Source organism: Eutrigla gurnardus (genome assembly GCF_963514095.1).
Source record: "Eutrigla gurnardus genome assembly, chromosome: 15".
In the NCBI taxonomy this organism is placed as follows: domain Eukaryota; kingdom Metazoa; phylum Chordata; class Actinopteri; order Perciformes; family Triglidae; genus Eutrigla; species Eutrigla gurnardus.
This window is the reverse complement of record NC_139938.1, coordinates 19665477-19687945: the sequence shown is the minus strand read 5'-3', so window position 1 is coordinate 19687945 and position 22469 is coordinate 19665477. Positions and strand designations below refer to the sequence as shown.

Sequence of the window (22469 nt, the reverse complement as noted above, 5' to 3'; positions counted from 1 at the left end):
CTATCATGTGACCGCGTCCTCCGTTAGCCAATGAGATACCATAGACTGTATATACCGTGATGTAAACCAATCATTTGGCCTGTTCAAATCTTGTTTTTTTGTCTTTTTTTTAACGTTGTCAAGACATTTTTAACCAAAATGTTTGTTTTCATGAAATCACAATTCGCTATGAAAGGCTTAAAGTTTAAACACTAAGACTCCCAAACAGTATTAAATAAACTTCATTTTGTGACTGATTTCAGCTAATTAAATTCATAAAAAAACTAAAAACATTCCACTCAGCCGTGGCTCCAGCACTCATAATTTGGGTGTCAACAGGGCAAATCCTCCCCAAGAAAATCTGCGTCTAATTCACATCGACGTTTCCGCGTGTGACACCAGCCTGTTAGCGAGGCATCAGCGCTGACTGCCCGGCTCGCCATATATTCCCTCTGGACGGCTGTTGCCATGGCGATGCCCTGCTTGTTGCGACTGAAGGAGAGAGAGAGGAAGAGGCTGAGACACTACGGAGCTCGAAGGCACTTCGCCGAGATTGTCCATTTCCCTCGAAAATAGGCCAGGCAAGGGGGAGAAGAGGCGCAGAGGGCAGGCGGGGAACAAATTAAACATGGAGGAGAAGAAGAAGAAGAAGAGGTTCTGGGATGAGCTGTAGCGGACTGGCGATGTGGAAAAATGCCAACATAATGACAGATTTTATTCCACGCGTGGATAAACACAGATTTCTTGGTACAAAAGTCATTTTTACTCTTGAGGCCTGCAGATTTATGCTCATTGGAAACAAAAATGCAGGATGCCCACACGGTATAATGTGCTCTTCCAGCTCAACTCGTGGAATAAAGGAGAGAACAAACCATTCCAAAGCCTTTCTCTTACTTACTTAGTTACTTACCAATTCATCGGAGCAATGACAATGCCTCCTTAAAAAATAAGCACTTGTTTTTTCGGGTGCTGAGCAGGAAGTTTCCACAACAAATCATACTCTCAGAAAAAAAGTTTTAAAATCAGATTTGTGTGAAGCTTTTATAGAAAATACCCATAAAAGTAAAATAATTCAATATTAGTATGTTCCAATAATATACTACATACTGCAGTACACTAAACCATCAACATGAATTACTCAACTTTGCAACATTTCAAAGGTAAAACTTCCAGAAGTAGCTGGTAAAAAGATGTATTAGTGTTTCTGAGCCAACACTTTCCACTGTTGTTGTCAGTGTTGTCCAGCTGCATTGTGGGACATCAACAGCACAGTCAAATAATCAGGGCTTTGCTTTGTGGAGGATTTTTCCTTTGTTGTCATGTTACCCTGAATGAGGTAAATTAACTCCCTGCAGGTCATTTTTCTAAAAAAAAAAAACACGCGTTCCAGTTTGGCGCCAGCGTGGCGGCGTCGGATTATTCGTGTGCGGCGTCTGCACTGGCACTTCCTTCTCCTCACTCTTACAGAAAAGGGCACGCCGGTGGAAGATGTCAGTTGCTTACCTTGATGGCTAGCCGCTCTGACTAATTTCCCCTCCGAAGAGGTGAGCACGTTTGGAAAGGACACGCCTGCCAAACGCGGCTGTCAGTGGGCGGCGTGGAAGTAGCGGGATAATTGAGCCGCGCTTGGGAGAGATCTCATAGCGGAGAGAAACGCGGGCAGTATAATGGCCACTTTGCTCACAGCGGGATTGTGGCAGGTTGAAGCATGGGGACCCCCTTTCTCTTTAATCCAAGGACTCAGCTGTCACATTTGGTTGTCATTAAAGAGACAAGGCGCTCGTTAAGTGACGGGGCCACGGTGTGCCAAATTACCATCAGGTATTGAATCGGGGGTATTGATGTTCGGCAAATATAGCGCTTGTTTCTTCAGGCTCTCGGTCGCTGCTGCTCGAGGGGCAGAGATGTCGGCTCTCCACATCTGTAATGTGCATTTCTGGTGCTAAGTGCATGGGGAAACGGACAGATGTGTTTGAAGGTTTGGCCAGATTCCAAAATGCCGTCCTTTTGACTTGAGGACCTCGGAGAACGCCGGCGCACAAGGTGATCTCGGGGCTGAGTGACGATCAAAGGGACAGATGGCGTCGCCGACGTCACGGCCTGCCTGACATGCTGCTAGGTTAAAGGGACACTGTGGCAGGTTTGGGGTTGGTTTTTCTGACAGCCGGAGCTTTAGTTTGATGATTGTGTGCATACAAAATCTTTTTTTTTTTAGGACGATGAAATGCTTTTGTTTTCGTTTAACCTGGAAAGCAATAAACCCAATAGAAAGAAGATAAAGATAAAGTAGATTCTCTGATGTCAATTCATGATAAATATCCATGAAGGAGCTCCGGCCAAAGTCTGCCAACCATCCGGCTCTGCTCAATAGACTCTCATGCATTTTCTTCTTCGTCTTCTGGTTTTGTGGATTTCTCTGTAGTTCTGGTAAAACCTTGTGTAATGGTGCTGATGGTTATCTGGGGAGGTTGGAAGGAAGTATACATTTCTAAAACATCATGTTTCTACGTAAAAACCTTGGGCGCTAACATTAGCAGAGTTAGCACATCACTAACTAGCATTAGCATGTTTAATGCTACGCTAGCTACTGAAGATATACTCAATGGCAGACATAAATCCGGGATATGTTTACGTAGCGTATCCGAATTTTCACTGATCTGGAAACCATAGAAAAGTCTTTCGCATTTTTGCTTCTGGAGCTAGCGTTCAGGTTTGGAAAAATCATAAAAGTGGTGTTGATTTGTGCAGATTACGTTGCAGAACAAAACAAGTATTCTAAACTTAGTTTATTTTCTGGTATATTTTTTCCGGCACTCTGTGGCTTGAGCCCGTCTTTGGGGGATATCTTCACATGAGGGTGACGAACGGTCCGTCATGGCTTAAAGGACATTTTTACCATTTTTTATAATTAATGTTTTATTGTGAATTATTTTGACCATGTTGAAGTTAAAATCTGATTATGTGAGCTAACCAGCCATCATAGAGCAGACATAAATGTCAGACTCAACATCCTGGGTTCGTCCTCCATCCAAACATCATGCTACATGCTTCTAATTAAACTGTGTCTCAGAAAATCTAAATATAAAACTATTGCACTGATTCACCTCCGTTTGCATTAATGTTTCAAACATGAACTTTACTTTACACGACTTTACTCAGACGAGGACCTAACACTAGTTTTTATTTTTTAGCTCTTACTTTATCGGCAATGATATGTTGTGGTTTCTTTCTTTTGACAAATGCACTTATTGTAAGTCGCTTTGGACAAAAGCGTCTGCTAAATGACCTAAATGATCTAGCATGCTTTTTCATGAGCAGATGTTCAAAATAATCTAATATCGAATTCATTGGTAATAGTGTCGTGTCATTGTATTCTAATCTGTATCCTTTTCTAATGTCCTTCCCGATATTAAAACGGTTTGCGTCGAGCCACCAGATGCACACATACTGTCTGTCGATCATCCCCATCTGTCGCTCTGCTACCTGCTGACGTCTTAACACCCACATTCTCTCTCACAGGCCCTCGCTGACAATGTACCAAGCAATACCAATGCTAATTATATACACATAACATGTGGTAGTAATCTTTAACATACATCATCTGGGGACCATAATCGTCCCCGCAATCCTTCCAATAGTTAGATGCTTGGTATCGTTGGCTGAAGGGCAATGGTTAAACATTTATCAGACATCATGAATTAAGTAAAGATCCAATTTGTTTCATATTATATTCATTTCTTGGGTGATAATTATTTTTTATTAGTTGACAAAGTGCTTTTGACTATAAATATGGTCAGTTACACAAATACAATAAACACATTAGTAGAGATGAGGTAAAAAGACAATAAAATACAAATAAAAAGTTAAAATGGGCGACATCAGTGTGTTTTAAGAAGTAATTTCAAAGAGGTCACTGATTCAGAAAGCCAGTGTTTCCATGACAGCAACGGAAGTTTTTGCAACTTTCCTCTGAGATTGTTTCAGTTACCCGGGCCAGTGTGGCGACGGAGGACAAACAGGACAAAATAAATCAATTATGAGACTTTGCAAGGAAACAACTCCACAGAAACAGAATAAAAATCACATCAAGGAGGAAATTGAAATTGATTATTAATTGCCATTGCAAGAGTCGCCGCGGTCTCCCCCTCATTTCCTCTCAGCGAACGCTTCCTTCCCATGCGTCGCTCACTCTCTCATTGGTTTGGGTATTGGCAGAATACGGGAGTAAATGTTTTTCCTAATTCCGCTTCCATGAAACCATATGGATTTGTTTTTGCTTCCAAATCTATTCATAAACTATACATTACAATTTCTCTGGCTTTACTCACTTTTAGCTGAAATTCACCTTCCGGCTATAATGTGAGCTATATAAGTGGAATACAGCAGATTTTCTTTTCTCTCTTTCTTTTTCTTTCCCCCTCGACGCCATCCATGCATGTAAGCTGGTCTGAACTTCCTTTGAGGCGAGGCTCGGATTAGAGGCCGACACCATGCACTCAGCCCTGTTAAGGGATTTTATTATCGCTCCTGGGTTTTTTTTGTCTGCTTTGCTACACCTGGCGGAGATTGTGCCACAACACTGCTCCTCAAAGACACCCGAAGTAGCACGTCAAAGCAACCAAACAGGGACCACGATAACAAAGGAAAATATCCCGCCAGGCCTCCAACTTATTTTTTTCCTTCTCTCTTGGCTAAGCAGCCGCAATTTGTGCAACAAAAGGTCATACCTCACAGAGACCTTTGATACGGTGCTTCTGAATAATCACACTGTGCAAGTTCGGGTAAAATTAGGACCGTGTGCACGCTAACAACCTCCCTTAACAGACACTGCACTCTTATTTTAGCTGTGATTAACCACTTACATGGAAATTTCAATTATAATAGTCCTTTTGAGACTTCTTGACGTTGTTTACATATGTCTGTTTTCTCTGGTGGCAGCCTTTCTTTATGCACAGTGTGTGAGAGAGAGAGTTAGCCTACAGTCTAACTATAAAAAAAAAAAGTGGCACGGCAGAATGAATCTGCTTGTCTTAACAGAAGAAGTGGTGTTGGACTGCGGGTATCAAGTGGAATCTGGCCTTTCAAATGTGATAAATAAAGGTCTATTTTCTTCGTTTTGCCATGCAAACGAGTCAGAATTCAAAATTAACACCAATAAGAGAAAACAGAAAGCTTAAAACTCAGTCCACCACTGCATGATGGGAAATGTGGGCAGTAGCTACACATGTCTGGCTAGTACTGCTGTGCATCCAGCAACAAGCAACTCCAGCGAGCTGCACATGAATCATTTGAATGTATTTTACTGTGTTTCTATAAAGGGGATGAAGATGGTGGTTTTGGTGGTTTTGTTAGCCCCTTAAGGTGGTTTGCAGCGCAATCGTTAATTCCTGTATTCCTTAACAAAACCTTACATTGTTCACTAGATAGATAGTTAACTCTAATTTCTCATTCTTTGAGAAAAACAGGCTTGATGGAGCTATATGGTCAACTCATAAAAGGCAAACATTGGGAAATGGTTCAGTAAGAAAGAAACTCTTTGTACTCAGTAAAAAAAAGAGGTGTTCTTCGTGTTCAGGTCCAGTTTCCTTGGTGAATTGGTATCTTGAGAGAGTTTAGCATTAGCAGCAATAATGATCATCAATTCTTCTCGAAAAGGCAGCTGTTTTAAAAGTTTGGAGTTAATCCAGGATCAAGTTGTATAGAGTTATAAGAGTATACATTTTAGCTTCGGTGCAACGAATTTGATCTAGGTTTAAGTCTAGTTAGTAAGAACTAAAATGACATTTAAAGAGAGACAACAAAAAAAAGTAATCGGGTTTAAAAATGAATCCTTGTCGGTGAAACCGAGTCTCGTTCCAACCTAAAATCAACTCAGGGGGGGAACTAACTGTTTCAGGTATTAGCAATGTAGTTTGACTTTTTAAACATAAACTTGGATTAAAGATTAGAAAATGCTCCTATGAATCAGGCGCTTATTTGATCATTTACTTACGTGTTTCCTAACTAGAATCACGACGCACGTCTGCCGATGCTGCAAATCATCACAACCACCCTTTGGTTTGTTGATTCATGGAAATAAGTAAGATGTGAAAGCTTGGTGCAGGCAGATCGTCTCCGTGCATGACCTTGACTACAGTCCCTATTTACTGCCTGTATGTTAATGTAGCCATTGTCTCAGGCTCCTTTTCCAGGATTAGCCCCTCATTTCCTTGGCACAGTTCCTTCACCCGTGGATGTCTCCGCTGAGTACACAGATCTACACAAAGCCCCCGATGTAATTTCACTGATACTATTCTGTCTCGCTACACCGAGACACACACAACAGTCTCCTCTGTTGTTGATGTTGTTATCACTGAACCGGGATCAGGGGAGGAGGCACAGGACACGACTTAGGGAGTTCATCAATGCCCTTACATTTCTGTCACTTTGACTGTGACAAGATTCTTTTTTTCTTTCTTTTTTTGTCTTTGGATCAAACAGTTTTTATTTGGATGACTTCTTCTTTCTAATGACTATATCCCCAATTGTCAGTCATTCAATTTGACCTCATCTCTTTTTAAAGTAAAAAAGATCACGCTTTCAAGCAGACGTGAGTGAAGAACATGGCTGAAACACAAACCGAGCTTCTGGGTACCTTTTCACAGTTTTTCGACCACGGCAGCTCGGTGACAGCGGGGTGGGAGGAGAGCGTTTGGTGGGTGGGGGGGTGATTTGATAATCACGCATGAGAGAAGAAAGGGCAGTCTGGTGGATGGCGAAGCTCTGCTGGGTTTCTTTTCTTTCTTTCTTTCTTTTTTTTTCTTTGCAAACAGTGGCCCCATTAACAGGACTGATGTGCATCTCTGCAACAAGCTGCAAACTCATTTGGCCTTGGGAGCTATAGAGAGTCCTCAATGTGTTAGAATAAGTCACTCCTGAGACCACTAAAAGCCATTATTAGAAGGTGTTTATTGAGCTAGCCGTGGCCTAGATACAGCTTAATATCCTGAGAACAGTTATAGCCCATAATTATATTACATTTTGGAACGTGATTAGATAAATGATGAATAGTTCCATCAGAAAAAAAGAGAGAGAAAAAACAAGGTGCAGGGTTTCTTGCACTTTACTGCCTTATTTCTGCAAGGAGATGGAACATTTGGCTTTCCTTCTCATATTACTCCCGTATTGTTTGGCAGCAAAATTAGGTTTCATTACACGCACGCGGCTCTGGAATACCACAAAAAGAACAAATACCAGATGTAATCTGACAAATATTCAATATAATTTCCAGAGGTATTTTTTTGTGTTTGAGTTATTTTAAAAGCAGGAAGCAGGACCTCATGCCAGAAAAGTGAAAAGCTGAAGTTGAATACTCGGCGTTCAGTAGACAAAGCTTCAGTATAAATACATACTAGTTGTAATTACAACTGTCGTTTCACTGAAAAGGAAGAAATAATTATGAAATGAAAACCTTGTGAATGTATAATGAAGTGAAGTGTCGCCGCCGTCTTTGCTTTGTCTAATTGAATTACGGCAAAATGGTGTCACGGCCCACCTCCCAACCCGCAGGAGTGTGTACTCTCATTTGAAGCGCGACTCCCAACAAAATCTCTAATAGCTCAAAATTAAAGTATTTATAAAGCCCCTGTGAAGTGACCATTTTTATCTGCCGCAATCTCCATAAGCCTTCGGGTGTAACCAAATGGAAAAACTGCTTCCTTTTTACGTCTGCAGCTCGTTGTTTCAAGTCTGTAAACGTGAGTTGATAGAAGACTTACACGGCCAGATCGGTGCGTTCCCAGATTGCATTCGGCCAAAAGCTTTAAATTTACATTTACATTTAGGGCATTTATTTTTGTCCAAAGCGACATACAATAAGTACATTTTATCGAAAGAAAGAAACCTCAACATATCATCGCCAATAAAGTAAGAGCGAAAAAATTGAAACAAGTGTCAGGTCCTCATCTGAGTAAAGTAGTAGCTGTTCAGCAAGGATACCTTAAGAACAACAGTGCTGTGGTCAAAGTGCTACAGGTAAGAACATAGAAGTGGGGGAGTCATACGATGGTTATAATGCTGTCTGGTTACATCTATCCTCATGCTACATTATCATCCCTCTGCCATGATCATAATGGGGCCTGCCACCAACTTTCCACATAATGATGATCATCAGGCTTCCTATCTTTGATAAGAAGTGGACAAGGATATAGATTTCATCATTTTTAGAGCCCAAATAAATACGGACTTAGATTTCTGAGATGCTGGATCATTTCCACCATTCTTCATATACCGGTCTTCTGAGTTCCCTCCAAATGTACACAAGTTCAATTCTTCATGGCTGGAGTATACTTTACTATCACGTTGTCAGGTTTAGATCCTCAGGCAGAGGCTGTACTTTTTGTTTTTCCCAGCCACTGTTACACATCAAAAGTAATGAGGCCTTTAAATAACAGACTACAACTTTTCAGACTCAGCCCAGCAAAACCGGAGATGTCTCTTAAATCAATGCTGAAGTCAAAACTTTATGACATTGGTTTTAATCATTTCACTTTCAACTTTATTTGACCCCTTTAGCTGCTGTTTTTAATAGCGTTGCAAAGCATAAACCCCTTTTTTTGACGCTTTTGAAGAAGACTCAATAAATCTACGGCCCGAGTCGCTCTGTATGTAAGCGGTGTTGTACGCTTCCCCGAGAGGCAGAGGATTTAACTGACATTTTTTAAATAGGTTCAATGAATAGGTTCATGGGGACTTTAATTACATTCACTCTTTAACCAAGAGTGTTGTGAGCAATGGAAGTGGATCTTGACAAGCCACCGCGCTCTTATGACACCCCCCACCCGCGTCGCCCCGCCGTATCCCCGCTCGTCCTTCCGTCTGCAGGCAGCGCGGCAACGCCGGCGAATCCACGGATGCTTAATTAGCAGATTAGGAGATCCAATTAGGAGATCTCCTCCGTCTCAAATCAGGCTACTGTCGACATGTCTTGAGAATGAGATACTCCACGGTTACCACTTAAGGTGAGCGTTGCTAACCCCCCCCCTTCCACGCCAAAATGACCACTCTCAAAATGACTGCTTTGGTTTGGCCCCGTGGACACTTTGTCTGAAGGCCTGTCTGAGATTGGTCATTTATATTTCAGGCACACAAAGGGGAGACTGAGCTGTGTGTCGGGGGTTAAGTCCAGACAGAAATGGATATAATAATATAATCGAGCACCTGTTTGCTTGTGTGAGTGTAGATCAGGTGGTTTTGGCCATGTTGAATATTAAATATAACATTAAAATAGCAATAAACACAATGAATATTGATCAGTATGATTATATGACTGAAGAGCTCCATGCTTTACAGGCAGATAAATGGAGGATGCCAAGGCCCCATGGTGCTCTATAAGACCGGGCTCAGCAGGCTGGGTAGACTGGCTTGTTTGGTGGTAATTGCTTCCAACCAGCTGTTGGTCACAAACACCTTGTGCAAGTCAGTCAAACTTCACTAAGATGGCAGCCGACTCCTCTGGAAGGCTCAATCTAGAAGCAGTCCCAATGTACCTTGAAGGCCTTAAACCCTGAACCTTCGAGTGTGAAAAAGCTGCGAGGGGCTTTGAAATGGTCATTGTCAAATTATCTTTTTGATCTATTTATTTCGTCAAAACGTCTCCAATAAGGAGATGAAATGATTGATGAGTTAGCCAGTAATTGTAAAGTCAGTCAGGCCTCCGGGCCTCCCCTGGTACTCCCCTTGTTTAACGTTACAGCACTCTGATTTGTAGTTAATTCCCTCAGTCAAAGTGTGCATATCTGCTGATTTACAGAAAATGTTCATAAAAGGCTCAAAATATCTGCCAGGCAGCCCGGTAGCGCTCAGTGATTTGACAGCAGGGGCAGCCCGAGGCGAGTATCGTGGGTGGACATTTGGCCTGTGAGTTCCTAGCAGCACCAATTTTACTGTGAAACCATAAATGACTCAAATCTGGCAAAAATAACTAAAATGTTGGTTAAATAATGTGTTACATTATGACTGTAATATATGAAGATGTACCGCTTTGTTTCCTGTAACAGCGGCCGCCGTGTGTTTAAAGTCATGCAACATGAAAACCACACAAACACAAATCTCCGTGACAACAACCAATAAAAACTGTTTTTGTAGTTTTCTCTATATTCCATATTTGGAGAACATTGCAACAGTACTTTTTTTAATCATGTTATGACATGTAGGTTACCTTTATTTCTTAGTCGGGTACAAACAAAGAGCTGCAACACGAATCGACAAAAATAAACATTTGCACAAAAGTTCAGCTCTAATGAAGCGAGTAGGAAAACTGCTGGGTTCATTAACACCCATATTCCAGACTCAGGGTTTATTTCTAAATATATATTCAAATCACACCAAGAAAATTAACAAACAGTAAGTCAGTTAATAAAGGAAGAAAGGCAACAACATTGAATAAACAAAATTACAAATACCTGACAGTGAAACATAAGGATCCTTATTTTTTAAATAACAACTTTGCTCTTGCGTCTTGAGTTTTAATGAGAACCAACCAAGTAAGTTATTTTCCAATCGCAGCATACAAAGTTGTATTGGGTTACTATTTCTACTCACTGTGTTCAATTATTTGGCCATCACAAACCATCAGCTTGCCAGCTAATTTAGAAACCACACTCTAAACTCACAGAACTTTATTTTTCTAAACTCTAGTGGAGAGCCCAGAGTTCCCAAAGATAGCAAACAAGTCGGGCTGAATTTTGGCGAAATGGGTAAAAAATAATAAAACGACATGTACAATACATCTTTTTGATGGAATGGTTATTAAAAAAAGAAGAAGCGCATTGGCTTTGAATATTCCTCTCAGTGTACGCATCATATAACTTCAATGAAGAGCTGGAACAAGCTGTCAGACTCAAGGATTTTTCTTAAAGATTTATTTTGGGGCATTTCTGCTTTATTGGATAGCGATAGCTTAGAGAGTGATGGGGAAAGGCAGAGAGTGGATAACATACAGCAAAGGAATCGAACCCGTGCCGTTGCTGTAAGGACTTAGCCTTGATACCAGGCGCTCCTCGTCTACACTCCCTTCCATCCTCATGCCTCTGATCCAGATATTGATCTCAGCGCTCCCGTCTTGATGGATGCCTCAATTCCTTAAAGAGACAGGAGACAGGAGAGTTTCAGCACCTGTGACGTAGAAAAGAGGGCGCAACGCATTTTTTTCAGAATTGACTTAAAAGGAGAGTTTTCATGCTCATCTGACAGATCATAAAACATTGTGGTGAGTTATAACCAAACAACGGACAGGTGATGCAGCTGTGCCACCCGTCATATTCCATTGACGTTGCCAATGTTCAAACTGACAAATGAGAGGTGATCCCCAGGTGTCGTACCAGGGCACCCTAAGTATTTCTAACTATAAAGCAACCTGCGGTTTGCTGTTGTATTTTCATGCTCCTTCAGAATAATACAACCTTTTACTGACCTCTAGCACCACCAACAGGCCAGACCGGCCCAAATGACCAGTTGAGACTCTAAAGAAGCAGTTTAATCGACAACGTAGAGTTTATTCTGGTCCCTCCCTCTTCTATGAATTTAAACCAGGACTGTTTGATATATAGACGATCGTCCACGCTGCCCCCTCGATACCCTCTCCACACTCTCCATTTCTAGCCCCCGCCCCCAAAGCCAAAGTCCACATTAACATCGTAATAGGAAAGTGTGTTAAAGCACAGCTTTAGTTGGGCCTGACAAGAGCGAATTGGATGTCAGAGGGATTCCTGCGCAGTTTAATTGAATCTGCCCGGCACTGAAAAAGAAAATCTGAAGTCAAAATAACCTATTAGATCCATCAGGTAATGTTTTGTTGAGTTTGACGGGTAACACTGCTCTGCCCCTCCCCCCCTCTCCTGCAGGGTTATAGCACGGTGGTGTAGAGGTGGGCGGCAGCTGATGTTATCCGGGATGTTTCCCTCTCTATTTCGCTGTTTCTGTTATCCGTTAATAAATTGTGGCCCCTTCGCTGCTTCTTTCTCCCGGAGCTCACTCAGCAAATCCCTTGAGAATCAGACGGGGCCGGAGAAGCGTGTTGAGTTTTAGTGAGTTACTAGCTAATGGACGGTGGGGGCTGATGGTTTCCTCCATGTGAACCGATTGCTAAGATGTAGCTGGCGTTGGGTGTCCTGACTTCACTTTTTCTTTTTTTTCTGACATTGCCCATCATCTTGTCTTTAAAAAAGGCATTAGCTTCGAAGGTTAAGCGTGCGGCCTAATGGTATCTTAATAAGCTAAAAGCACCAAAATGCATTAGTAATGTATACATTATATCAGATACTATGCATCACTCGTCGTCTTCCCTCCACCACCTCCACCTCCACCCATCCCCCGATCATTACACCACAGCATGTTGATGATAAGATGCGCTCCTCCTTTGTGCATGCAAAGGGCTAAGCACATCCACAAATGGATGTGCTTATTGGTTGTCATGGATACCATAACCTGTTGTTTTTTTATTTGACGCACTGAGTAGTTGACCAACGTTTTGTTGTGTGCGTAGTTGCTTCTGATGATGGAAAAAAACAAATAGATAAATCGGTAAAATATCAAAGGTTGGATTCACCGTGTATTTATTAGAAGAATGTAGATGTGATGCATTCTGGCCCGGCATGTGCTGTATATATCAAGCAGACCCATCGGGCTCATAGTTTGCATGTTGCATCTCCTCATTGCATATGCATTTAAGTGAAGATGGATCATACAATAAAATGTGGGGCTGGGTTTGTTTTATATCGTTTTTATTTCTCTATGCAGCATTTTAAACCTACCTTTGTTAAGAAAAGACATATGAGATTAATGAGGAGAAATGGCATAAGATCCAATATAATCTACATTTAATATATATGGCAATGACAGTTTGGGGTCTGTGTAGAACATTCGGTAGCAGGAAGTGAATATATATGTTGGGGTTCGGGCTCAGGTAGGTTTGGACCTCGCAGGTTCCTGTAGCTATCATCATAACTCTACCTCTGTTGTAGGAAACTTACTTTATTAATGAAACTGCCTCGCCTTGCCTAAAAGCTGATCATTAGATACAGGAAGAAATTAAGCTATTATGAATTAACAGAGTGAGATTACAAAATCATAATTTTATTGAGTAATATTCTGAGTAATAGCAATGAGCTCTCCTTCCCAGTGCGTCTGGAGGGCAGTACCAGAAGCTGACTGGGTAATGAGCTGCTGCTGCCGTAGTAAATCAGCCGCTGAATACACACAGATTGCGGCTGCAGACTCGTATGTGGAAAAAAAAAAAAAGACGGCGCACATTTACGCAATGCCGTTTTCTTAGTAAATCTGTCCCCGAGTGATTTCTCACAGCCCAGCAGGAATATGGTCATTCTTATCCCGCTCGGTTTTAATCAATTCCTGATTGCAATCCAAACCGTTATCGTCATGGCAATTTTGCAGAGTGGATATTAAAATGTCAGCCAGGTAAAAACGGAGCCAAAATGGGTCCCGCGAGGATAACTTCCTCGTTGCCAACAAACAATACCGAAAGAAGACATACTGCAGCATAATACCCGAGTTCATTTAAAATCTAAAAACGAATGAGATCAGGAACAACATTTTAATAAAAAACTTTAATGAAAACAACAACCAGACAAGTTCAGTCTGGTACAGACCACTAAACCACATGCTTAGACTTAGAATGTTGTCTTACAGGGCAATTAAAATTGTTAAGTTATGTTGTATGTTGTGATGGATAAGTTTAGGGATAAACCTGTAAAATTAGGTTTAAGAGAAGGATAAGTTCACTTTTTTATGATGGGATCCATGTGAATATGTCTGTCTGGCAAAGATATTGTACTCTTTGATGAACAAGCATTGTGACATATAGTTTATATTTGCCCAACCATGTATTAAATGTTGGAACATTTTCATGAGTAGAGGAGCTCTGGACTGGGCAGCTGTGGTTTTATGCAGGTGGAGGTGCAGTAGGTGGATTATAAGCTTGTTCGGCCACACGGTCAGAAATGTTTTCAGTCCGTACTGCTAATGGCGTCGACATGTTTCAGGGGTTAAAGCAGCAGCTTTTAGGCGATCCAAGGTCGCTGCATTTAAAGGGATACTTCTCATGTTCTGAAGTGGATTGTATGAGCTACTTTCATAGTGGATTTGGAGAACCAGCACAGAAGCAAAGAAACGTACAGCTGGTTACGGGTGCCGCCGCAAAATGTATTTTAGTCACCATCAGTTTAAGTGTACGCTTATATCTTATGCGAACTGAACTTATCTACGCTTCAAAGCCAGCGGACAGAAACAGTATGATAAGATATTAACTTTCAGTTCAGTTCTCCATCTTATATTTTTTTTTCTAAATATAGCATACACTTAAACTGATATAGATTTTTTTTTTTTAATTGGCTAAAATGCGTTTCCCTGCTGCCCCCGACCACGGCAGTACATTACTATGCTCCCGTGCCGATACTCCTGTCTGTTTCTCTAAAACTGGAGCTTCGCCAATTCCTACCGTCGGTAATGACTATCGATGAGTACCTCACACAACCCCATTACAAAACACCTCAACCGTCCATTTAAGTGATGATCTGCAGGCGCATCAACACATTTAGCTGACAGACATCCCATAATGGAACAGTTGTCCATCCAAACTGAGTCACTTTTTTTTCCCGTTTTGCCTTCAGACTCACGAGCCGGAGAAGGAGCGCCCAGGACGGTGGACCACGCCGTGATCGGGGGAGTGGTCGCTGTGGTCGTCTTCGCCATGCTCTGTCTACTCATTGTGTTGGGGCGCTACTTCGCAAGACACAAAGGTACCACACCTGAAAACGAATGCATTTCATTTTTACTGACTAAAGCTGCATGAGGGAAGATTATCATATTACAGCGAATGAATGGATGGTAGCCTCGGCGTCCGAGGGCGAGCACGACATTCATAGGGCGCCAGTAAAGTGGTGCAATCAGACATTAACACACCACCTCAACGCACCCACGTTACCGTAGTTACGGGAAAGCAGAGGTGGGTGGGTTATAAAGATACGACTTTTCCGCTTTATTTCGTCAACACGGGACAGGATGTACAAATTGAGTTTGAAAATCCAGCAAGATACATCACTACTTTACAAACTCAAGCAGGTAGCTTCCAGAAATCACGGTGTAGACTACATGACAAACACTTTTTTTTTTTTTAACCCTTTCCAAAAAAACGGATAGAGAACTATTGAGGCTACGGGTTACTGATGGTGAGTTAAATTACATTGTTCATGAAGCCCTGCTGAAACGCATCTCGTATGCTGCCCTCATAACAGAAATAATTATAATCTATAACAAATTTCACACTTTGATATTTCTTACGCGGGAGGAAATGGAATTGAATACATTAACCACTTTAAATAGGAAATACTGTAAATGAGGCAATTTTAAGCTGTATAAGAGGCATTTTCTTCTTTTGTTTAACTCTGTGTTTCCTCTCAGAGGCTGGATGATTCAAAAAATAAATAATAATTCCGATCTGAAAAACACTTGTTCTAAAATGTCAGAAGGGAGGACCATACGTCAGTGTTTGATACCCACGAACACCGTACCATGATTAATTAGACAGCAATAAGTTTAAATTGCAAGAAAGTCAGCCTAGGTTGGACGGGTTAGACAAACACAGGACTTTCACCCAGGAGACCGTTGGTTGTGTCCAATGTGAAGCCAAGTCTATATTATCTTCTTTTTACTGTAGTATTGTTTAGTAAAGTCCATACATTCAGGTTAACAGTTATTTAAAAGAATACTTATTTTACGTAACAAGACTTAATTTAATACAAACCACGATTGTGTCATGAATTCTACATTTAGCAGAAGATAATTCTCAGTTTTGTTGACACTGTCATGGAGCTGTTAATGCAACTGCAAGCTTATTATTGTAAAGTGGTGTGCAAAACTTTAGAAACACCTCTCTCAGTACTAAAGTAACATTAATACCTCTCTGTTAATCAACTGAACATTGTTATGTTCAGGATTTATGACAGAGCTGTTGATTGGATTGCCTCAGAGTTTACAAGTGTACCTGTGAAGTGGCCAGTGGTTAATTAAAGCAGAGCTACACTTTAAACCTTGAATAAGAAATCCTGTAATCTGACTGTTTAAATGCTCAAGCATTCTGTTGTGATAGAAATGATCACCAAAACTACAAAAAAAATAGACTGGATTCATCCTGTTCATATATTGCTCAACACAAAAATAAGATGCAAATATAGAGAATTTCAGGGTGTTTAACTACATCTGAAATTATTAATTATTAATTATTCAAACAAAATGCTCACTTGAAGTGACCTGTAGCAAAACCTCTGACACCTTTTCATTTGTTTTTAAACAGTTTAATTACGACAACGCATCAAAAACTTCAAATCTCCAACAGATCTGTAATTGTATTCCATCCATATAAGGCAATAACTTTTTCATCCACATTGTAATTATAGATGAGAGCGCAATACAAAAACACCCACGTATGAGATATTAATCATTAACCCGATCAACCTCCCACCATCCTTGTTCATCAGCAATAAACAAATAATTGTTGGACAGTAAAATGATGAATGAGGATGTACAATGTATGATTCAATACAAGAAACATTGAACATGGGGGGTTGGAGGGGGTCGGATTTGTTTTTTTTATTACATGCAATCTTTTTACAAATCCCAGGTTGCCATCCATGTGACTCGGCGCCGTCTTGTTTCCATCTATTCAAGCAGCATTCGTGCTTTTATTTCTGCGTCTGAAGTGGCCTTCGTTATCAACCTCTCCCGTGAAAGCGTGTGAATAAATCTTGTAAATTCAGTTTGAAGGGGACTCGCTAGCCCCCCCTTCCTCCTGAACTTGACAAGGTTAATTTGAAGGTGTGAGCGATGCTCTTCCCAACACTCGAGATCATTTTAAAACCCTGATTTTCTTGTGCCAATTTGAATGAAAAGGAGGAGAGAGAGAAAAAATTACGTATAATCTGAATATTACAGCTTGCTGGATTTTTGGGTAAAAATGGCCACATGGAGATGGATTTACATAATTAGGTGCTGTGGGATGTCGAGGCACATTTGAATCTTTTTTGTGTCATCTACGCAGCCGGCTATTACCTGGTCCGTGACACTGTCCTTGCTCCCCCCGACTCAGGTACCTACTTCACACACGAAGCCAAAGGAGCAGACGATGCGGCGGACGCGGACACGGCCATCATCAACGCAGAGGGAGGCCACACCAACTCGGACGAAAAGAAAGAGTACTACATCTAATCAAAAACAGGACCCCTTCACTGGAGTGTCCTCTTTGGGACGCCAAGCTGTTATTTTTTGGGGGTGGGGGAGTGGGGGGGAGTTGTTTAAGGATCACTTTTTAGTGAGTAGAAAGGGCGGAGTAGAAGAGTAACGGGAGTTTAAAAGAAAGGCCTGGTTTTAAGCCGTTGTTTAGTCTAGTCTGCAGATGTAGATGGAATGTTTTGTGTGTAAAAAAAAAAAAATTCAAATAAAAAAAAAAGAATAAAAAATTGGGAGGGTTGGGGTTTTCGGTAAACTGAGAGAAAAAGGGGGATGGGATCGCGGGTGGGAAGGGTGCGCCATACGTTGCCAGAAATCACTGTAGAGAGCTTCACCATTCGACACCTCCCTGACTGCTGGTACGAATTTCATTTAGTTCAACCATTTGCAGAAAATTCTGTGCCTTGTTCTATCCATACTTTGGATTTGTGTTGATCCTCATTTGCATAACCTCGTTGTCCCCCTTTCCCCCCGCCCGTTTCATCTCTCCCACTCAAAAAAAAAAAAAAAAAATCTATGTGCTGTTGGCTTTTTTTGTATGAGGGTAAAATTACACAGCCACTATATTAATTTCCCTAAATGTGTCACACACACGAACACACACACACACATGCGCGTCCTCTGCACAACAAAACTCAGTGCAGTATACTGTGATTTCTCTCAAGCCATTACTTCCCTCTCTCTTTTTTTTGTTTTTGTTTTTTCTTCCCCAACATTTTGACAGCTCCAAAAATTGCATGGAATGCTTTACATATCATTGTACAAAGGACATACATGGGAAACATGTTTGATGTACTGTATATGCCCCCCCCCCCAGAACACAATAACCACATTCAAAACATAATCAAAAAGAATGGCAGCATATGAAATGATTTTGTTTTAAATTCACACCTCAGTTTGCTCTTTCTTATTAAAGAGAAGTAGTACATTACTTTTCCTCACTGCGCTGCCATTTCATTCTTTTTGATTTCCTCCTCTGTTCACGACTATTAGTCTTCTACGAGTCTGGATGGAAGCTTTGGTTTTTTTCCCCCACCAGCTTTTATTGAGTTGCAGTGATGTGATTCAATTGATTTCCATCTGCTCTCACTCGAGAATATTAGAAAATGTCAATTGTTTTTAAAATTGTTTTTTTGATTCAATCAAGACGCTTCAATGAATTAAAAAAAAGGCGTTGGGGGGAAAAAAAGTTGCTATTAATATTGGCCAACCAGCTGCCGAAAGACGCCACTATTATTGTACATAACTATGCTGAAAAAGATAAACAGCGTCAACCAAACACATTCAAATTGATTTGAGGAATACGTAAGCTGCACAAAAAAGACATTGTTATCTCATAGACACACGATCCAATGTAAATCAAGCCAATGGAATCACAGCTGTATTGTACACTAATCCTTACTAAGAAGTATTTTTTACAACCTACTAGAATGACGATGGAAGTACCCTCGTGGATTTCATTGTGTCACACTCATTGTGAGTTTAATGTATTCAACCTGAAATGCTCTGAGACAGGCCAGTCTTTCCACTTCCATCACTTTTGCTTTGATGCACCAGCTTGAGTGCATAAACAATTTTTTTTTGCATGCATGTATGTATGTGCTAAAACTCATTCCTTATGCTTCTCCGTCTTGCTTTATGTATCACCTGCCAAAACTGAACGAGGATCTGTTTTAGCTTGTGCCAGCTGGGGAGCAGTGAGGAATGCCAAATGTAATTAATTGTTAGTAACTGAACTTAATACACATGTTATGCTCTGGGGTGCGGTACGTGGATGCCCTGGTTACCATGGCGACGAGGCTTTATTTTGTGGCATTCGTGTTCACGCAGCAAGCAGCTCCATTAATCGATCAATTAATGATGCATCATTTTGAACATTTTACAAATGCAAATGATAAACTTATACCATCAAAGGCAACAGTGTATTTTTTAAGGAACTTATTCCTGCTTGTTGTCCTGGTTGTTCAAAGTTTCAAAATTGTTCCGAAGTAAAATTAGAATCAATTGGACAAACATATGAAATCGTCAGAGAAAAAAGAAAGATTCACTGGAATGTTTTCTTGATAAAATATATCATGATGTACCGAAACACATTTTTACAAATTAAGATAAAAAAATAGATGCTGCATCAACAATAAAGAGTTTAACTATTGCACATCAAAAGTATGTGTATTTATACTGTTTGCATGAATGTTAATGACTAAAAATGTTTCAGCTAAGCTTCTACGGTTCTACACAGACGATGAAATGTAATCTAGAAATATCTACACAGGTGAGCTGCGATCGTTAATCGTGAGCTGTGTGATTGCGTGAATACAACCCCCCCCCCATCTCGACGCCACATAAAACACATTTTATTAAAACTCAAAAACAAGTGACGATGATCGTGTTTATCCCCACGAAAAGTTATTGTAAAATAGACTTCATATGACCTCGCCGGAACCAAACTCACCTAGCTGACTGCTTAGCAGCGATGCACTACTGGTAGCCCCGTTAGCTGTTAGCGGTTAGCAAAACACGACATCCAAAACAATCAAAAGTGAGCCGCAGAGCAGGTGTACAGGTATTTTCATTGAACACACGGCAAACTGGTATCCCCCCCAATGTGGGTGCAGAGGGTGGGGGGGTCAGAGAGGCACTCAGCTGCGTTATCAACAGTTAAAAGTTAGTGAGAATTCCTAAAGCATGAAGCCATAACAGGGCACCCAAAACAAAGCAGTAACAACACTAGCAAATGAAGTAATACAACGAGAACCAGGCTGCAAATGTGGATAAAGATATTCTTTAAGTTCAGAACAAAACATAAATGTCTTGAAGGCACTAAAGACTGATGAACTTTAATATTTGAATGAATGATGCATATATTATTAGAGATATTGCAATGCGCCCAATCGTAAAAGCTTATTTTACGTGCTAGCATGTTTATCTATTTCCCATGTCCCTGAGAAATGACTATTGTTATAGTTCCATATTTATTTTTAATTTGTTTTTAATTTATGTATCGCTAGTCACCATTTGGACTTAAAGGTGTTGCTTGCTGTGTGGACACGTTTATCCAAGATTCGGTACTTTATTGCCATGTTAACATGCTTGATTGGAATTTGTCAATGTGCGAACACGTCAAAATATGATAGCTTTAATATATCATAGTCATGCATGAAGACAACATTCAGTATTTCCATATTGAGATTGTCAAAACAGCCCGGTTTCCGAAAAATGATGTTCCCATACAATTTAAACTGCACTGTAAATTACATTGCTAGGGAAACGTATCTTCTTCCGGATCGCATTTGTTTTTTAATATTTCACAAATACCATTCTCATCATAGTCTTGACGAACTGACTGCATAACTTTAATAATGTCACAAACATTCTTGTTTTAAAGGAACAGTACGTACCATTAGGGGGCTTTATTAACAGAAATGGAATATAATGTTAAATGGCCTTTATATAGTGCTTTTCTAGTCTTTTTGACCATGCGCTTTACATTACACACACACATTCATACAGTGATGGCTGCCATGCCACCTGCCCATCACGATTAACTAACCTCCACACATCGATGGTATGGCCTTGGCGGGGAGGGGGGGTGACATTCTTGCCCAAGGACACTGCGGCATATTAACCCAAGTAGTTTTGTTGCTGAAAAATATAACCAAGTAACAAGTAATCCTGAAGAAAAATGTGTTTCCCCAGAAACTCAAGTGAGAGTGCAGTTTCGTTGTATGGGAACATACGAGACGGCGTTCGTCTAAAGGGAGTTGAGACGGTTCCTGTGAAGTGCATTTTGTATTTTCACTCTCCTGAGCACATCTGTGCTTTTTTTTTTTAAAGTTGTTTGATATTTTTTTATTTTTCCTGTAATTTTAAAAGACAGCCGGAGGGCTGGGTGGTAGCTGGCGACTTATTGTTTAGTTTTTTTTCATTGGGTATGGCACTTATAGATGGGAGCTACATGAGGGATGTTGCAGACAAAGATCAAAGATGATGTGTCCAACTCTTTCCAAATGTTATTTCTTTTTTTCCTGTTAGAACTTGAGTTCATTTAAAAAAAGTTCTGAACTCAAAAAGGAATTACCACTAGGTTAACACTGTATGCTGATGACACTGTTTTGTGTTTGTTACATGGATGGGAGGGGGTGGGGAAGGGTTCTGATTAGGTTTGATGTTTTACAGTCTGGTGTCTGATAAAACTATTAACTGACTTGTTATCGTTGCTTTATGAATCGCAATGCAGATGCCACTTCTTCATCTGCAAGACTGAGATTGTGTGATTTGTATTTTACAGTGAGCACTATTTCGCTTCAGTGACATGTGGGCAGCTTCCATTTAAATCAGACTTCAAAAATATGTACTTGCCAATAAAGGAATAGAACTGAGTATTGTCTTCTCCGTTAAGGCTGATGCATTAATATTTTATTTGTGCATATTGAATCTGTTGTGTGTTGGAACGGCAGGAGTTTTACTTGTACTATCACTTTGCTCTCCCAAAGTTCCAACATGAAAAAAGGACCATGAGCAAAACAACATAAAGATGACATTCAAGTAGGTTTAAATATTCAGAAAATAATGAGGATTCAATTTGAAATAAATAGCAGAATGATATTTTAGGTTACTGTATGTATAATTGTATTTTCTATTAAATGCCCAGTAAAGTCAAAATGGTCTTACAGTGTAACTGGTGTAGTTTTCTCCACATTAAAAAACTTTTGATAATGTCCTGTCTCTGGTTCATGCGTTGCTGACCGCATCTCAGGTAGAATGCAAAACTTTAGGCCCCCACCAATGACATCAAAGCAAGTACAATGCATCCTCATCGAAATCAAGCGCAACCCATCAATTTTAGACCCAAGAGGCAAAATTGGTGGTATTTTGCATATATGTTGTACATGTTTTCTGTATGTTTCTTAATATTTGGTGCACTGTAAAAGATGTGTTAAGTATTGCTTTGTGTTGACATAGGTCATAAAGAGTACACTGTTTATTGGAATGAAGCAGGATCAGAAACTTGTTGTGGCCGTACTACTACTACTACTACTACTACTACTACTACTTCTACTACTACTACTACTACTACTGCCACTTTCAACACACCGCCGCCTTTTGGAAGCACGTTTGAGTCCCGAAAAAAGTTTTCATTGTGTCACCAGTCATTGTTTTTAGATCGATTATTTTTTGTCTCTCTGCTGTTCTTGGGAAATGTTAATGTG

At 40.5% G+C, this 22469-nt stretch overlaps 1 protein-coding gene across 4 annotated transcripts in view; it reads left to right on the top strand.

Moving 5' to 3' along the window:
• The window catches only part of cadm1a (cell adhesion molecule 1a), a 330169-nt gene extending 308199 nt beyond the window's left edge, over positions 1 to 21970 (top strand). For all 4 annotated transcript variants that reach the window (XM_084029344.1, XM_084029343.1, XM_084029345.1 and 1 more), the window contains 2 exons: positions 14646 to 14774; positions 17120 to 21970. In XM_084029344.1, the coding sequence (XP_083885470.1) occupies positions 14646 to 14774; positions 17120 to 17238 (248 nt within the window). In that variant the 3' untranslated portion in view covers positions 17239 to 21970. The remainder of the gene's footprint in view (positions 1 to 14645; positions 14775 to 17119) is intronic.
• The last annotated feature ends 499 nt before the right edge of the window (positions 21971 to 22469 follow it).